Source organism: Triturus cristatus, chromosome 11 (genome assembly GCF_964204655.1).
Source record: "Triturus cristatus chromosome 11, aTriCri1.1, whole genome shotgun sequence".
Taxonomy (NCBI): Eukaryota; Metazoa; Chordata; class Amphibia; order Caudata; family Salamandridae; genus Triturus; species Triturus cristatus.
Genome location: NC_140594.1, coordinates 964563615 through 964583499, shown reverse-complemented (window position 1 = coordinate 964583499; position 19885 = coordinate 964563615). Strand labels below are relative to the sequence as shown.

At 44.3% G+C, this 19885-nt stretch overlaps 1 protein-coding gene across 15 annotated transcripts in view; it reads right to left on the bottom strand.

Annotated features, from left to right (window-relative positions):
• Positions 1–19885, bottom strand: part of TRIP12 (thyroid hormone receptor interactor 12) — a 1120962-nt gene that overhangs the window by 72999 nt on the left and 1028078 nt on the right. For 11 of the 15 annotated variants that reach the window (XM_085634980.1, XM_085634991.1, XM_085634979.1 and 8 more), the window contains one exon: positions 8709–8866. In XM_085634980.1, coding sequence (XP_085491106.1) covers positions 8709–8866 — 158 coding nt within the window. The remainder of the gene's footprint in view (positions 1–8708; positions 8867–19885) is intronic. The other 4 variants (XM_085634983.1, XM_085634987.1, XM_085634984.1 and 1 more) reach the window with 1 other exon arrangement.

The window sequence follows — 19885 nt, the reverse complement described above, 5'->3', positions numbered from 1 at the left end:
AAACCTTAACACTATAGGGGTTTTTAAAAGGGAAGGTTGGTCAGGTAAACAGAGGAATGCAGGAAGGGCAGACAAGTATCCTGTAACTGTCGCAACCGCACAACCTTGCTGCGAAAACGCAAAATGCAGTATTTCAAACAAATGGGCTTTTAAAGGGTTAATAGAATTTTCTTGACACCACTTTACAAACTTCGCCCATCTGCCAGCATAAACCGACTTGGTGAAGTATATTCTAGCTGATAGAATAACATCCACCACATCGGGAGGAAGAGAAAAAAAACCATCAGGTTGCCCCCATTCAATCTCCAGCCATATAGGTGCAGGCTTTGGAGGTGGGGGTGTAGAACCAGCCCATTTGAGAGGAGGTCTCCCATGTGAGGAAGACGGAGCAGAGGGCACAGAGAGGTGAAGGTCTGTAGACCATACTCTTCGTGGCCAATCCAGGGCTATTAATATGACTTTGGCCCTGCCTTGGTGAATCTTCCTCAGAACCTGATGGTATTGGCGGGGAAGGGGGTTGGGAAGGAAACGTGTAAAACAGCTGGACGCCCCAGGCCAATTGAAACAGGTGCCCCAGATCTCCCTGCAACGAATACTGAAGGCTGCAGAACAATGGGGAGTGGAATTCTCTTGAATGGCAAATAGGTTTATCAGAGGGGTCCCTCCATAGCCAGGAAATGTGTTGTACCATTTCTGGATGGAGACACCACATGTGATCGGCAGAAAAGTGCAGTTGAGACTGTACACACGCACTTCAGAACTCCAGCCAAGTGATTTGCAAAGATGAAGATCTGACTGTCCTGAGCCCAGGACTAGAATCTTAGAGCCTCTCTGCAGAGATGATATGACCCCCACTCATCCTGGTTTATGTACCACATAGCTGTAGTATTGTCTGTTAAGACTTGAACTGACTGACCGCAAACAAAAAGGAGGAAGGCCTTGAGAGCCAGATGAATCGCCCGCAATTCAAGAAGATTGATATGTAACCACCTTTCCTGTGAAGACGAAAGACCTTTGATCGCCAGATTCCCCAGATGAGCTCCCCACCCTAGAGTGGAGGCAACCGTTATCACTGTGGCCACCGGTGGCGGAGGGTCAAAGGCTTCCCTTGGGACAGATTGCTGGACACACCCCACCACTAAGGATCCTCGGCAGTGTCTCTGGAGATCTTGACCACCTCTCTGAGATCCCCGTTGTGTTGAAACCACTGCCTGTTGAGGCACCAATGGAGGGGCCTCATGTGCCAGTGACCAATAGAATGCAGGAGGCCATCAGACCTTCAGGACTGGAACCATAGCTCCATTGTGAAACATTTGAATTATAGCCTGAATGTCCAGAATCCTCTGAGGAGGAGGATAGGTTCGATTCACCGTAGTGTCCAGTCCTGCCCCTGTGAACAGTTAGTGCTGACAAGGCTCTAGGTGAGATTTGGGTACGCTGATAGTAAAGCTGATGCAACAACCCTGGATTCCTAACTTTGCTCAGCCAATCGGTCAGGTAAGGGAATACTGGTATTCCCAATCTCTAAAATGTGCTGTGACCAATGCCATCACCTTACTGAAGACTCGAGGTTTGGAAGTAAGACCAAACAGAAAAAACACAAACAGATAATACTAAGACCCCTCAGTAAAACGGAGATACTTCCTGTGCCATTTCAGAATGGGTATGTGAAAATACACATCCTGCAAACAGATCAAAACCATCCAGTCTTCCTTCTACAGCGTAAGCACTACTTGTGCAAGGGTCGGCATCTTGAACTTTTCCTGCTTTAGGAGCCTGTTCAAAATCCTGAAGTTGAAGATCGGCTGCAAGTGACCATCCTTTTTGAGAATCAGGAAATACCGGGAATAGCATCTCTGACCCAGTTTCTGCTCTGGAACCAACACTTCTGTGTCCTACTGAAGCAGAATTTGAACCTCCTGTTGGAAGAGCAGAATATGCTCTGTACAACAGCCATGTTGAGGAGGAAAAGGTGGGGAAAACTCTTGGAAGGGTAGGGAGTACCCATTTTCCACATATCCAAAAATGTGTTGTTAAAGATATCCATTGAGGTAGAAAATAGGTCAGCCGTTCTCCCACTGGACAAGCATGCTCTAAGATGGCAGAACATTGGCTACTTTCCTGTGACATTGGCCACTTTCCTGTGACATTGGCCAGGGAGGAAGAGGAGGAAGAAGGCTGAATGGCAGCTCCATGCCTGCTTCTGCCCCGCCCTCTATAACTTCTGCCGAGGGAATTGGATGTCTGCTGCTGTTGATCTGAATGATATTGGCTTATGCCTTGAAAGGAAAAATTCTGGTCAAACCCCTGGAACTGACAATATTGCATATAATATTTAGGCTGCGACTGTAGGCCCAAAGATCTCGCTGTTGCTTTGCTGTCCTTGAATCTCTCCAAGGCAGAATCAGCTTTTGCACTAAACAACCTTGAACCATTTAATGGCAAGTCTATTAAAGTTGCTTGCACATCCGGCGAGAAGCCAGACCCCCCCTTAACCAAGCGTGTCTCCAAGGCACAACCTAAGATCCCATTGCCCTGGCCACTGAATCAGCCGTATCAAACCCAGACTGCATGACTTAATGGGCAGATGCTTGACTATAATTCTGAAAAACGTCCCTGAACTTTGTCAGACCACTACCATGGCTAATTCCATTAACGCATGAATGAATCTTCCCAACTAACATGTTGCATTGATCGTACTGAAGACCATGCTATCAGAAGAAACCACCTTCTTTGCAGACTGTTCCATGCTCTTGGACTCCCCAACTGCAGGAGTTGCTGGAAATGATCATGACGTTAGCTTCGAAGAACAGGAAGCTTGTACCACCAAACTTTCACTGCTGTGCGATGTCGCAGGTTTTTGCCAAATTTCAAGAATCACTGTGAGCTTCACTGAAAGGCAGCAAGGGCTTTGATGAGCAAGTTGAAGAGTGCAATGCCTCTGTAAGAAAATTATTTTGAGTTCAGTAGAAAGCACAGGCAACTCTAGCATCTCTGCAGCCTTTTTTTTTCTTTTAACACTGAGTGATATATTGTGACTTCAGGCAGTGGAATGCCTTTTGGAGACAGCAACTACCATTCCGGGAGATATCCAAACCACTTGTTACCTCTAGGCCTTCAAACTCTGGATCCAAAGCAACGATTTCACCTTCTTCCATACCCGCTCATAAAACTACTTCTCCTCCTCCTCAGTAAGCCTTTGGACCTCTATCTGGGACCTATGCTTGAGCATCGGCATCGAGTAAGGCAAAACTGGCGATAGGAGCTTAGCCAACTAATCAGCACATGTCAGCAGACCGGATCCAGTCGACTCTGGAGGTTCACTAGGAGTCAGAGACTCCTGACGTACCTTTTCCACTGGTGATGGCATAATCCTTATTGGCGCCGGCGGAAGCCAGGAAACCTGAAACACCAGGAATGGCGCCTGCTGACAGAAAACCTCCCAAGGAGTAAGAAAGCAGACCCATGGGGTGTTGACATCGTGGTTCGAACTTAAACACGAAAGACAGTCATCGTGGGGGTCAGTGAACGACAATTGACCCTCACATTCCTTGCAAGGCTTGAATCCAGACTTCCTCAGAGGCGACATTCGTTGCTATTCCTGGAAAAAATGTTGCATGATTCCTAGTACTATGGAGAGCCTAGAAAAAAAAAGTATGTGTTGGAAGGCGAGATTAGAATGGAACGGACATCAGCACACCAACAAGGGCTTCTTATGGCTCCAATCTCACGCAGTAGTGCACGGAGCTTATGCATTAGGACGTTGACGTGGGAGAGCTGGGAAGAAAGGTTTCCATGGAATGCTGGCTTACTGGTATGTTCAAAAGGTGATAAATCTATATGTAGATGTATCCATAAGAACTGTTGATACTATATATTTGTTCTATTGAAAAAATGCCTTCTATTATCTGTGTATATGGGGAATTCCAACCCAGTTGTTTGGGAGAATCTTTTTTTGTAGGACTCCCCTAAAAGTGATGCATTTGAGAGAGTTGTGTACATGGCACATCCTAGTAAATCAGTTGTGTCCACTCCACAGCATATCACAAACTTCTCTGCATTGCATCTCTCCTGAATAGCCTGCTTTAAAGACTAATGTCACCCAGAACAGCCAGTAAAATCAGAGCTTACATATTCCAAAGGAAATGGGAATAAAGGCCAAAGAGACAACTGAGATTGATCGACCTACGCTCAAGGCTTGTGGAGGAGACAATTATTTTGCCAAAAGTCTCTATTTGTTTGGACTCACTGTCACGAGGTGTGGTAGAGAAAGCATTCAAATTGACCCTGCTGGTGGAAACTTGAACCACTAGACTCTCTGGAATGGGATGCTGCGTTAGGAAAGTTCAGTTTCCAAGAGCAGGACGATGGTGACAAGCAACTTGTCATTTGATGGGTGGCCCCGAACCTATGCTTGGCCGAAGTGCCTAAAAGGCTGCCAAGTAAGTGACTTGTTAAACCTGGCTTCTGGCCTGGCTGCAAAACTTCAGTCAAGTATTAATTTTCATTTGTATGGTTGGCAATTATATGTCTAATACTTTAGACGCTCTTTGGCATCACAACCGCCAAAGAGGCACTTTCCTCTGTAGTAGAACCTGGGAGAGACACATGGACAGAATAGGTGAAGTGCCAAGCCCCCTGGCATCCTGAAGCTCTTCCTAACATCTGTATCCATCATATGGATGAAAATAATCGTCCCCATCAACATAGTTTTTGTTTTCAGAATCTGAGTCAAATACATTATGCAGAGTCTTAGCCTTACTATGTGGTAAGGGCAAGTTATCAGAAAGAGGCATTTCAAAGAAGGTCTGTGCTGGTTGGCAATAGGCACACTTTCAGCCATGGTGGATTCAGTTTGGAGTTAGATAGCACTAGAGGCTCTACATCCTCATCCGGCATCAATATAGGTGCGATCAGGGCCAGAGCAATGGATGGCGCCAAAGCGGGCACCAAAGTTGGTGCTGGACCGGTTGTGGGTCCCAGATTACGGATCCACTAGAAGTCAGACCAAAGACCCCCGTGGCTCCTTGGGGCCCAAAAGCGCACCAGAGGAAGCCAGTAAATTGCTGAAGATCTGAAGTACAAACTCCATGAAGGCTTCTACTTGCTGTGCTGTTGCTGACTGACCTTGAAAGTCAGGGAGTGCTGAGACCAGAGATGGAATCTTTAAGGTGCACTCTCTCTGGGTGCATGTCATAATAGATCTAGTACTGGCAACAGTACAGATTTATTTAGACAAGGTGTTTGATACCAAACACCATAGGTTTCAGTAAAGCCATCATGTAGCTGGGGAACTCGTAATGACCAGTACGCAGTACATATACTTAAGATGGCTTCCCTGTTCCCTTGTGCCATGTAGTAATTGAAATAGACAGTACAGGAGAATATCTTCTCGTGCAGATATGCCCTGACATGTAATGTAATGCAACCTGCCTTATGGCTACAGGTCCTGCAGTAGGGTAAACTACCATTACAACGCGTCTATTACTCCGAAATATCTTTACTACACATTTTTTAGTTCGCATTTGTCATTATTTTGCATGCTTCTTCTACGCAAATGCCGTTACAATGCAAATTCCGTTACAACGGAAATGAAGTTACCATTAGAACATTAATTGGGTTAAAACCCAGAGTATTAATACCCTAACAACCGAAACGAAGGTAAGTAAAACATATATTTAAATGCACAGAGTATTAATAGATTATTTTAAAAAATAAGTAAAAGAGTATTAATATCAAAGCCGAATGAAATTAATTAGGAAAAAGATTGTTTTTATAAACAAATATTTTTTCTTACCGCAATGTCACGATCAATAAAAACATTTATTTTGTGTGGCACAATAAAGAAAAGAGAATTAAAAAAAAAAGGCTTTCACACGGTTGGACAATGGTTAAAAAGAAAAGATTTGTCCTTTTTCACTTTTCATGATAAAAACTTCAACGCAGTAACGTAAAACCGTCATACGGAAGAATAACGGGCAAAGGAGAAGAAGCGTGGAAGAAAAGTGTACAGGTAAGAGGAGTTTAAATTATAATAATAATGAAGTATAATGTATATGTAAGGAGAATGGTGGGAAAAAATTTGATTTAGTGTAGAGTATATGAATTCCGGAAATGTAATAGAAAAAGAAATCGTAAAAAATAAAGGAAGATATAAGTAGGATTAGTTCGGGAAAAATTTATAATAAAAGGAAAATAAAATTAATGAGAATATTTAAATGAAGGGATTAATACAGGAAGTTACGGAGGATATAAAAAAGAATAGCAGAAGAAAGGAATTATGTTACTCCCCCACCCAAAACTCCTATTTCCCATACATCCCGTTCCCAGGGGGTTATGATAATTTTTAAATTGATTTATAGATTTTCGCAAATAAAATTGCGATGTAATTGTATGCATTGTTATTGTGTATGTTGTAAAACCATTTTAAATGCATTCCTATTCATATGCGAAATAACGGTATGTAAAAAAAATCTTGCGTTGTAATGGTATTCGCTAACTAAAAACGTTATTGTAAAAGCATGCAAAGTATTGGTTAGCGTTGTAACGACATTCCTGCAGTAGGGGTGCCTTACATATATTACATGCAGTGACTTTGGCATGGCACACATTGAGTGTGTCATGTCATGTTTTCACTCAAGGCTTGCACCATTATGCTCAGTCGCAAAGGGCAGGCTGCATTCAATTTGTATGGGGGTCCCTTAGGGAGGCATGATACATGCTGCAGCCCTGATGGACTCTCTTTAATACCCCCATGCCCTAGGTACCAGGAATACCACTTACTGTGGACCTACCGGAGTGCTAAAGTGTGTGACAATTGTGTTAAAATTAGACTATTTTACCAAGTTTTAGGGAAAGAGCACTGGAAGTGGGGACTGGTTAGCAGGGACCCAGTGCACATCAGTAGAAAAACATCAGTACCAGTGGTAAAAAGTGAGGGTGACCATGATAAAAATGGGATCTTTCCTGCAGTTGTCCGACCCCAGGTACCGCAAACCGACATTTTACGGAACCCTCACAGATATTTGTTTGCGACAGTCGCTGGATGGCTTAAACCTTGTGGATACAGAGGGTGACATATGCCCTGTACACTGCATACAATTTAACAGATAGTCTTGTCAAAGACCAGGGAGAAGCTCTGGGATGGAAGTCTGAAGGCACAGAAAGAAAGTAACTCCCCTCATCACTTCTGAAGCAGAGAAAAATTGGCGCTCAGCAGCATGACCCCACTAGAGGCGTGCAGGAGAACTGCTCTGAAAGTTTCCGGATTCAGTTTGACACCTGGGAAGTATTCACAAGATAGTAGGCAAAAGACATTTAAACCATGTATGATTACTACCTATACAATGGGGCTAGTGAGGAGTCGAAATCCTAATATAGGAACACGTAACACAATGAGTATATAGATCATCTAATATCTTTATATTCCGGTTTTTCAGTAAAAAAAATGTTTTATTGAATTACAATTAATCCAACATAAGTTACCAACACAGTTACACAAACTGTAGCATTAGATAGCCAACATAATTTCAAGTATTTCTCGCAATGCTTTATCTGCTTCTTCAGGACAAAAATCCCAACATGATACAAATTAAGCAAGGGAGTCGCAATCTGAGAGTTCCAACCAAGGGCTGTAATGACAAAAATTCTTATGTAGTGTACATACGTTCCCAATCCTAAGGTAACAATATCAACATTAGAGCAAGCACCTCAAAGAATACTTGTGAGTAAAGAAGAAACCTGTTGCATGATGGGAAGTCTTACCATAAACCAATGTTTACGAAGGAACAATTACACATATTAAGTGTAATCTGCTGGAATTTGCATGTTGTAATAAAGAGTCTATCATACAAAATAGAAATTATCATGTAAAGTTAAAAGGCATGCTGCGCTGTGTTGGTAACCTACGTTGGATTGAAAGTATTTTTTTTTTAAATTGCCTGTAAAAATCTGAATATAAAGACATTAGATGAACTATATACTCCTGGTGCTGTGTGCTGATATTCTGATTTCGACTTCCAACTTCCCCCATTGTATTTGACTTAACTTTTGTCAGCAGGATAAACTATATAAATGGGTGAGTGTGCAGGGCCTTTGCTCAGTTTATCCAGTTTGGCCTCAAGCATGATTACTACCTGTGTTAAAAATGTCTAAATAGTGCTCTACTGCACATATTGTTGGCTTGAAATTGTTAAGCAGCTTCATTACTAAATACATACATTCTTGAATATACTCTTGAGAAGGATTGTCTTTCGGGATTACACCATCTTCTCTGGCAAGGCAAACATTCTCACAGAGTGTCTATGCCTCAGTTTGCAGGACTAATATGCCATTAGAAGGCTCTATTGAACAAATTTCTATTTTTTATTTCAGGATAATTTGCATGACTTTGAACCAATTTATTACCACAACACGGTTTAAAAATGAAGAGGTTTCATTTTCCAAGTACGGTAACGTACATTAACTCACATTTAATTAAAAGAATTAACTAGAGGTTAGTGTATAAGCCACCAGATTTGTCTCATGTCTCAACTGATGATAGACAATTGACTATGCTGTAAAGTACAAAGGAAAACATACGGAAAAATGAAAATTGTTCCACAATAAAATCAAAAACCTCTATTTAAAAAATGCCATCTAGCTGAAAATGTGCATTTTTACAAAACGAGCTATTTCAATGTTCCTTCCAACAATCAAAATCGTCTTACCAATCTAAAATCCATGATTGCTTTTGCCATTAACTTGCCAAGAAAACGGAACTTCATTTTCACTTTCGCAATATGAGCTGGCTTAGCTGTTCTGCCAAAAGGAAGAGCAAACAGTCCCTGGATATTGTGAATGTACTTTGTTCCTTCCTGGTTTCCTGCTAAAAATAAAAATAAAGCTTAAATAGCAAGCGGTATACTGAATAAAATTAAGCTGCCCTTTTAACATGGATTACAGCTTTGAGGTGCTCATACAATTTCAGTGTGAAGATCTGTAAAGTTTTTACTTCCCAAAACAATTAAATATCCATCTAAAAAGTGAACATCTTATGGAAAATGCAAAAGTTTATAAAATAAAAAAATACTGGAAACAAATTTGTTGTTAACAACTTACTGGATTCACACAAGGTACAACATGATTGTTCACTGGTACTGGAAGGGTTGTTCCAGAGTTTGTGAATAACAGCTTTAGTTTCATCTTCTTGGCATTTCACTATTAATCAATTCACTTAGGAAGGAACATGTACTTTCTTGTGATCCTATTTCTCCACCCCGGGGATAGCTCTATCTGGGTATGTACAGAATCTGGGAACACTTCACAAGAAGAGTTTTTTATTTTATAGAACTACGGCTCCTGAAAAGAATATTTACTCTTTATGTTTCGTTTGCAGAGCGTATGCGCTGATAGTAAAAAGAAAATAAGTTACTTACCTGTAACAATGGTTATCCAGTATTGGTATCTTTCATAGATTCATATGACTGAATCATTCCCAGTCGTCGAGATGGGAGTCCCACGGTACAATAAACAAGCAGTATTCCAGAACTGCCATAGGGTACAATGGCCCCAAGCCATGCTATCATAACCTATGTCCTTTTTCAAAAAAGGACCAAAAGCTGAAAGGAGCCAATCAGCTATTAGCACCCTCTAGAACCTTCCCAGCAGAGGCAGTTTCACTCAGATTTTCCCAGCACAAGTAAGAAGTGAATGCCCTGATATAGAAACTGAAATTGCCTCTACGGGGAGGAGGGTGGGTGCATGTGAATCTATGAAAGATACCAATACTGGATAACCATTATGTTACAAGTAAGTAACTTATTTTCTTATTCAGTATTGGGGTATCTTTCATAGATTCACATGCCTGAATCAGAATAGTAAGCAGTACCATTAATTTCTTTAGGATGTCTATTGCGGATGGTGGGAGACTTTCACACATGAAATCAAAATCTTAGGTTCCAAGTAGAAAACATTACTTATGAAACCAACAATTTGTTATATAAAAATATATATCCATAACGAGAGGATAAAAAGCTTAAGATAATAACGTAATCAAAGGCATACCTTAAAAAGAAATGCTGTACATATTTCATTAACATAGGCATATACACTTATACCTATAACGTATAACATCTGCAATTATCATAGAGGAAAACAGAAGTCTCTTCCCAAAGACTAGAAAGAGGCTTACCTTAATGAAAGATGACGAAGTACTGCCTGGCCCACTGCTGCATCAGCATCCTGTGCGGATTCCAGGCAATAGTGCTGCGTGAAAGTATGCGTGGTACTCCAAGTTGCAGCACAGCAAATCTTTTCCGTCACCCCAGCGAATAGGGCTGTTGAAGTTGCAACCGCTCTAGTAGAGAGAGCGTTTACCATTCTCTTCAGTTAGCCTTGGTTTGACAGAATCGGATTGTTGCAGAAATCCATCTAGCAATAGTGGCTTTTGTTATAACAGTCCCTTCTCTGCCTTGGTCATAAGCAACAAGCAGTTTTTTCTAATGTCTTTAGTTCTTTGAAGATAAAACTTAAGGCAGCGTTCAACATCAAGTATATGCAGCACCTGTTCCGCAGGAATCTAAGGTTGCGGAAAGTAAGATCGGAGTATAACCGGCTCATTGAGGTGACACTGAGAAGGAACTTTAGGAATAAACGTGGGATTAGTCCTTAAAATCACAGCATTGTCTTTGAAAATCAAGAAAGGTTTATTAATAGTGAAAGCCTGGATCTCGCTCACCCTCCTGGCAGAAGTAAGGGCCAGAAGAAGGACGACTTTCCATGTGAGGTATTTAAAATCAACTTTATGAATGGGTTCAGAAGGCCTTTTCATAAGCTGTGCGAGAACTACATTTAGGTTCCATTCCAGGGGAGGTGCCCGCACTGGTGGGGAAAACACGGTATAGTCCTTTCATGAACTGTTTGACAAGACTTGATGCATACAGTGCCACTCGAAGCTTTTCTATAGCGAGAGATGGAGGCTAGATGCACTTTAACCGAAGAGAAAGCTAAGCCTGATTTTGCCAAAGAAAGAAGATAACCTGAAATGGATGAAGATTATTTCGATGGCACCAGACACAGAATGTTTTCCGCATAAGTTTGTATGACTTATTGGTGCTTTCTGCTCTGGATTTTGAGAGAATGTCTCTACACTCCTGAGAAATACTCATGTCCTTGAATTCCAGGAATTCAGTAGCCAGGCATGCAAATGTACGGATTCCAGATTTGGGTGCTGTACATGACCGCTGTCCCTGGACAGAAGAGGGGGAGACGAATAGGTCTAGTTTCTGAAAGGTGAAGGAGTTCCGGAAACCAATACTGCCTTGGCCACCTGGGTGCAATTAGAATCGGGCGACACCCCTCTAGCTTCATTTTGGTTAGAACTCTGGGAATCAATGGGATGGGGGAAAAGCATAGGCATATATCCCTGACCATCGCATCGAAAGGGTATTGCCCTGAGATCCCGGGAGAGGGTACCTGCTGGCATAGAATCGGCATTTGGTATTTTTGTTCGTGGCAAACAGGTCCAGAGCTGGTTTACCCCATAGAGCAAACACTCTCCCTCAACTCAATTGATTGAGTTCCCATTCGTGGCAATTGTGTCTGGCTCTGCTGAGAGCATCTGCCAGCGTATTGTGCAAACCTGGAACATGTTCGGCTTCGAGAGAGATTCCGTGTTCTGTTGCCCAAACCCACAGTTCCTGTGCTTCTGTGGCCAGCGTGAGATTTTTTTCCTCCCTGTTTATGTAAAACATAATGGTGGTGTTGGACTAGAACCTAAGATCCCACAATCCTTGGAAGGAAAGCCTGTAGGGAGAGGAATGTGGCCTGTAACTCCAGGCTGTTGATGTGACTTTGCTTCTGGGCCTTGGACCATTAGCCCTGAATTTGAAGGTCCTGCAGATGGCCACCCCAGCCGTCCATGGAGGCATCCGTTGTCAGGATGAAATCTGGTATTTCCTGTAAGAAAGTCAATACTTTTGAAAGGTTCAGGGTATGAAGAACAAGTTACTTACCTTCGGTAATGATGTATCTGTAAGAAACATTAGTTAGTTAGATTCCTTACCTTAGAATATCCACAGGCGTCAGACTGGATCCGGAAGATTTTGTGTCAGCAATACCCCTTGCGCGTCGCTAGGCGTCGTCTGCGGCTCCGCATCCGTCGTCGGCGTCGTGCGCCGGAATGACGTCGTCGGAGTACTTAGACGCCGCCCTCGCGCGCTGACGTCAGTTCTTCTACATAGCCTTCCGCGCCAGGAACGCAGAGCCATGCAAGAGACCGACACTGGTGCCAAAAAATCTAGGGCCCTGAAAAGGATAGCCTTAACCCTTGATGTCAGTTCGCAGAACGGGGAGGATGGGTGGGTCGGTGAGGAATCTAACTAACTAATGTTCTTGCAGATACATCGTTACCGAAGGTAAGTAACTTGTTCATCTGAAAGAAACACGTTAGTTAGATTCCTCACCTTAGAATAGATACCCAAGCAATACCAACCCCGGTGGTGGGTCTGCGAACCAAGATCACACCAGAAAGTCCTGGAGGACAGAACGGCCAAAGAAGCCATCCCTCCGGACTTGGCTGTCTAGGCAATAATGCCTGGCAAACGTGTGCAGCGAAGCCCACGTTGCCGCCTGACAGATGTCCTGCAAAGGGACTCCCCGTCCCAAAGCAGTAGTAGCCGCTGTGGCCCGAGTAGAATGGGCGCGCAGGCGGGTCCTTTTTTGCCAAGGAATAACAGTTTTTTATACACATTACGACCCACTGGGAGATGGTCCGTTTGTGCACAGCTTTGCCCTTCTTTGCACCCACGTAGCCAACGAAAAGCTGGTCGTCCACTCGGAACTGTTTAGTGAGGTCCAAATAAAAGGAGAGCGCACGTGTTGGGTCCAGACGGTGGAGCCGCTCTTCCTCTTTGGAAGGATGCGGAGGCGGAAAGAAGGTGGGCAAGGTGACAGATTGCCCAAGATGAAAGGGGGTCACCACTTTCGATAGAAAGGAAGGACGAGGCCGAAGGAGAACCTTGTCCGGATGAACAGATAGAAAAGGAGGCTTGGACGATAGAGCCTGGAGCTCACTCACCCGTCTAGCCGAGGTGATGGCTACCAGGAAAGCAGTCTTAAGAGTTAGAAGACGATCAAAAGAATGAAAATGATGGGCGGGGGGGGGGGGGTTCGCTCTTTCCGCTAATCAGTGGAACGCTCTTCCACAGGATCTCCGGATGGAACAATCTGATAAAAAATTCAGGAAAAAATTGAAGACATGGCTCTACCAGATATAGAGCCGTGTATCTGACTTTTGCCCAGTCTCTTTCTTTGGCACTCCCTTAGCAGCATTGGCCGCAGCGCGGGGACACAATAGTTAGTGTAACCATGCGCTTTACAAGCTCTTTATTATTATTTAATATGTTCAGTGGATAGCGTGACAGCTACTAGAAAAACAGTGTTAATAGTCAACTGATAACTGGCAATTATAATAACGGGGCTCAAAGTGTGAGCCCCATCAAGGAAATGTGAACTAAATTAAGGTCTCAGTGGGACATAACAAAAAGGAGAAAAGGGAAACAGTCATCAGGCTGTTGTCCTGCACACTCTCCAGGCATGAAGGTGGAGGCTTTAGAGGTTGGGATGAAAGACTTGCCACCCCAGGGGGGAGAGAAGATATGTCATAAGAGGGATATGGATGGGGGGGGGGGAATAAGTGCAGAAGGTCCCTGTGCCATACCCTTCTCAGCCAATCTGGAGCAAGGAGGATGACGTGGGATCGGTCTTGGCAAATCTTTCTTAGATCACGAGGAATTATGGGTATGGGAGGAAACATGCAATGAAAAGGCAAATTCCATTTCAACCGAAATGTGTCCTGCATGGCTCCTTGTAATGGTTATGGAGGGCACGGAACCCAAGGCAGTGCGTATTGCTGAGTGGCAATAGATCTACAAGGCGTGTGACCTACAGCATAAAGATGTTCTTAACCATCTCTGGGTAGAAACGCAACTCAGGATTGAGCAATGTGGCAACATCTCAGGCAGTCAGCTCTGGTTTTCAGGGATGCTGGCAGATAGTCCTCTACCAGCTAAACACCATGTCCGTGAGCTCAAAACCAAAATCGTAGAGCTTTCTAACAGCGACGGTGCAATCTTACTCCTTGCCTGTTAGGTGATATACCACTTTGCAGTCGTATTGTCTGTCAAGATCAGACCGTTCCTTTGAGCACAAAGCAATTTGCTCTTACCTCTAGCAGATTGATGTGCAGAATCTGCTCCACATTTGGTCTCCAGTTCCTTCAGATGATCACCCCATCTCAGAATGGAGGCATCTGTTATGACTATGACCACATTTATTGGGTGCTGGAAAGACAACCCTGGCGTAAGGTTATCCTCCAGACCAGGCCAGGCCAGGTATGCTGCAGTATACCAGGACAGATTGTGATGGCGGTTGACCAATCTCCCCCGTCCTGGCACTACTGTCTATGGAAACCCCACTGAAGTTTTCATGTTCCAGCATGCATGTGTGACCAGGAGGCTGCAAGTAGCCAGCAGACCAAGCAGGCGCAAGACTAACACAACTAGAATCTGAGCCATTTACTGAAACAACAGAGTCAAAGAATGAATGCCTTAAACCCTGTCTGTCATGGAAAGGCATGTAGAGGTGTAGTGTCCAGTACTACTCCTGTCAATAGGAGGTGCTGAGAGGGCTGCGGGTGATGACTGGGAATACTGATTGAAAAAAACCTGGTCCAACTGCAAGGATGCCATTAAATGCAGGTCCATCTCTGGGTGCTTGGCCTTTAGGGGATGGTTGTATAGGCATGGAAAGCCCAGGATTCCTGATCTTCTCAGATGCACCACTACTACCACCATTAACTTGGTTAAGACTTGAGCTTTCAATATTATTCAAAACTGGAGGTTCACAACTGCTAGTGATTGGACCCCACTACAAAAAGCAGATTCCTCCTGTGTGACGTCAGGATCAGAAATTGAAAATACTCCTCCAATCTTGCACTTCCAGTGCCAAAAAAAATCTGAGCCAGGGTCAGCATCTTGAATTTCTCTTTTCAGACAAAGATTCAAAACCGTGAGGTCTAGGAGTGGACCAAGACTGTGCCATTCCTGGATACCAGGACGTAAAGAAAATAGCACCCCTGTCCAATGTCCTCCTCTAGTACCAGCTCCACTGCCCACTTTTAAAGAAGGGATGATGCATCCTGCTTAAGGATGCGCACATGGTCTTCTACCTAACAAAAAGTAGAGTGGGCATTTAGGGAGTAATCTGGTGGAAGGGTAGAACACCCTCTATAAATTGGCCACAGTTTACCGAACCCAGGTCAGACTTCATAATCTCATACATCAAACATTGGTGACTAGGCCTGAGTGACGGCACATCTATCAAGAATCATGGATTGCAGTAAAGCGCACAATGTCCATAAGCAAAATGTTCAAATTATGCTGTCGTTCTAAGCAAAGAGTCACCTTAGGTGCTGATCAACAAACCCCACAAGTGGGGTGTGTTGGCAATGTCCAAAGAAAAAACAAGCACTCAAGCACCGAATAGTACAGTAGTTGAAAGTGCCTCAGGTCCTGTGCTACCACCGAGGAGAAGGCTGCGCCGCAACCAAGATAACTGGTGGGTCTCCCAAGCTGAGCAACTTGCCTTTTATTTTCATGTCCCCGGCCCTGAGCACAGCCCTTTGGCCCGGTCGTTGGACCACGACGGGTCACCCTGGTCAGCTCACTGCCTAAGCAGATAGAGACTGAGCTGCCAAAGTGTGCTTCCCATTATTTGGCCCACATTTGCCATTGCTACAGCAAGGTATGAGCGCTGGAAGCAGAGTTCCTGTGTGGTGCTCCCACTCTACCAACAGTCGCTTCACCATGAGGAGCCATGCAATTCCAGTTATTCAGCAGGGTGTGAGCCCTCGACAGAGTACCTGTAGGGTGCCCCTCATTCTCCAATCTGGTGCCTAGTTTCCTCCTGCCCAGGAAAGACAGAGTTCCTACTTAACTGGTGTTTCCTCTGCTTCCCTCCTCGTTCCTTCGGTGCATCACCAGCTGGAACTCCCATCCTTCTAGATGTTTAAAAAAAAATTTTTTTGAAGGGCCTGGTGGTGTCTGTAACCAGACAGCGCCACCTCACGCAAAGTGCAGATTGTAATTAGGGGAGTTCTATAATTTAAGATTGCATGTAGTCCTTAGGCAAAAAGTGAGTTACCAAGGAGGAGCATGGCATGGAGAGAAGCATGGTATGGGGGAGGGGCATTGGAGGGGGAGGGGCATTGGATGGGGAGAAGCATGGAAAGGAGCACGGCATGAGAGAAGCACAGCATGGGGGAGAAGCATGGCATGGGGAGGAGCTTGGCATGGGGGAGGAGCTCGGATTACTGAGGAGCTTGGCATGGGGAAGAGCTTGGCATGGGGGAGGAGCATGGGATGGAGTAGAACCAGGGAGGGAGAGGCAGACAGAGTCAGATATAGAGACGGAGGAAGAGACAGGAAGGGAGAGGCATGAGTCAAGAGAAACACTCTTGATCTAATTCTTTGAACACACTTTGTCAAACTGAATTTCTCTGAAGACCAGCTAGGCTAACAGACCATAACCCCTGCTGTTCCCTGTAGCGCCTTTACATTCTGCAAATAAAGCACTGTGAACATTGCGCGTCATGTCTGATTGCATCCTCACTGTGGCTTGCTCCCCACCTTATTTTGCTGCACTGCACGATCATTAGAAGTAAATGCAAATAAATTCCGTCAGAGGGCCACCAGCCATTCCCTAATAGAACATAACAAATGACCTTATTTGTGATAACATGCGACATGAAGGGATACACTGAACAAAAATAATTAACGTCTTCGGAATTACAAACTGCTCAATGAAGAGAGTTTTAATGAAGTACTGTACATGATACACAATACACACTGCAATGTCATTAATATAATTTAAGTTATTTGGTAGGACCAGGAGACGTGTCAGCGTGGAACAGACAGCGCAGTTTACAGTTGTATAAATGCAAAGGTTTGAAGATGGATGGACGCTGCAGAGCAACAGAACGTGCGCTGAACAGATCTGAGCATCACAATATAACACAGGGAGTGTATGGGCAATTCACACAGGCTGGAACAGGAAGCCATGGTCACACAAGCGCTAAGACAACGAACACCAGAGAAAGCTAACAAAGAAACGCATTTAACAAGCATTGGCCGCGCGGCTCACTGAGAACATCAAAGAGGCCGAAAGGGGAGAAAGGAGGGGTGAGTGCAAGCCGAGGTGACAAGAAGGGCTGGGCGAGAAGGGAGGGGGGAATGCTAGCAGCAGAGGAGCCTGAATAAAGCTGACGAAAAGGGAGGGGGGCGGAGGGAGTGCGAGCAGCAGCTGTGCACGTGCATGCCATCGTGCAATCAAGCATCAGGCCTGCAAAATCATGTGGGTAGCACTTTGAAAGCCCGTATACTAAATGCTCTCAGCGAGACCTAAAAATGATGAAAATAGGACTGTGACCCCATGTTCAGCCCTGATCTCTTGCAGGGAAACAAAAAAGGGTAAGTTACTTACCTGTAATCCTAGTTCTCTTCCAGGGGTATCCTCATCAAAGTCATAAGCACTGAATATTCCCGCCCATGTGCGGGGACCCCGGAAATAATAAAATTATATATGTAAAAAACATACATATATACAGCTCTGTATATGTATAAACATATATCATTTTTTCCAAGCAAATGCAGCTCCCATAAAAGGCTAGGCAATGTAAATATACACATCCAATAACACACATATATATATATATATATAAAGGTATAACAATACACCTAAATCTCTTTTTTTTTTTTTTTTTTTAATGAGGTAAACACTCATGAGAAAGCAAAAAAATAAAGAGAACAAACTGTGGAAAAACACAGATGTATAACACATTGCCAGCCTGCAGGCTGCATTGCAATACAATACCATAGAGACTAAAAAGCCCTGTACAGGTAAAAACTGGCACCGTGCCTTTAAGGCAGCCCTGACTTCCATATCCCATCATGCCTCAGGGGTGACAGTTAGGTCAGTTGTTCTTTGCGGGACCATAGTCCTAAACACAAAGATATATCCTTTCCATAATGAATAATACACCTCTTCTCATTTGCCTGGGGAGGTGGGTGGGTTGCTTATGACTTTGATGAGGATACCCCTGGAAGAGAACTAGGATTACAGGTAAGTAACTTACCCTTCTCTTCCAGGGGATCCTCATCAATAGTCATAAGCACTGAATAGAGTAGCAAGCTCCCCTTCCACCAGCAGGCAAATGAAACTAAGGTTGTATCACCCATGGAGAAAAAGAATCATGAAAATGATTATGTTTGGAACAGATTCCTCAAGGAGGCTTGTCCTACTTGAGTGTCTGCCCTGGTGTCCGAATCCAGACAATAATGCCTGGTAAAAGTGTGGACAGATCTCCAAGTGGCTGCCTTGCAGATCTCGGAGAGTGGGACATTATTGAGAAAAGCCGCGGTAGCCGCTTTTCCTCTTGTCGAATGCGCTTTAGGGCGCGCCCCCAATGGTTTCTGAGCCAGTTGGTAGGCCAAAGTAATACTAGAAACAATCCACCTAGCAATGGAACGTTTGGATGCAGCAAAGCCCATACGGACAATCCCATAGTTCACAAACAATTGGTCAGATTTCCTGATATTCTTAGTCCTATCTAGGTAGAATTTTAGGACCCTTCTGACATCTAGAGAATGCAACGCCCTCTCTGCCGGAGAGGAGGGGTTGGGAAAAAAGGTTGGTAAGGAGATGGCTTGGTTTACATGAAACTCCGATACCACCTTGGGTAGGAACGAAGGGTGAGTTCTCATCACCACCCTATTTAGATGAAAAACAGTGTAGGGTTCTTTAGAACAGAGGGCCTGTATCTCACTGACCCTCCGTGCTGAAGTGATGGCTATTAAAAATGCTGTCTTCCATGTGAGGTGCTGTAGGGTAGCCTTATGAATAGGCTCAAAAGGCGAACCCATGAGCTTTGACAGAACCAAGTTTAGCTCCCAGGAAGGAGAGGGAGGTCTAACAGGGGGATAGACTTTCTTGAGCCCTTGCAAGAAATCCTTCACTACCTGCACTTTAAAAAATGACTGCTGTGAAGGCGAACGCCTGTATGCTGTTATGGCTGCTAGGTGAACCTTTATGGATGAAAATTTCAACCCTGCCCTTGCTAAATGTAGAAGATAGGGCAAAATTACATCCTCCTGGCATTTAGTGGGATCATAATGATGCTGAGCACACCATATATAAAATCTTTTCCACTTACAGAAGTAGGAGTGTCTTGTCGAAGGCCTCCTGGCTTCCTTCAGTATGGACATACACTCTTGAGGGAGGTTCAGATGGCCATACTGGAGGACTTCAGGAGCCATGCTGTTAAGCTCAGCGAGGGAAGGCTGGGATGGTAAATCTTCCCCTGCATCTTGGATAACAAGTCCGGCCTGCACGGCAGCCGCTTGTGGGGGCGGATCGACATGTGTAGGAGATCCGTGTACCACCACTGCCTCGGCCAGTCCGGTGCTATGAGTATCATCTTGGCAGATGAATTCTGTAGCTTGGTCACCACCTTGGGAATTAGTGGGAGAGGCGGAAAAGCGTACACAAATGTCATTGACCAATTGATCAAAAGGGCATTCCCTAGGGATCCTGGTCGATGGTATCTTGAGGCGAAGCCTCGGCATTTTGTGTTTTGCTCGTCCGCGAAGAGGTCCACTTGCGGGCGCCCCCATTCCCCGAAGATGTCTTCTAACACTTCGTCGTTGATTACCCAGTCCTCTGGCTCTTGAAAATGCCGACTGAGCAAGTCTGCTTGCACGTTGAGTTCTCCTGGTAGGTGCACCGCTTTCAATGAGATGTTCCTTGCTAGGATCCAGTGCCACAGGGACTGAGCTTCCAGCGAGAGCGT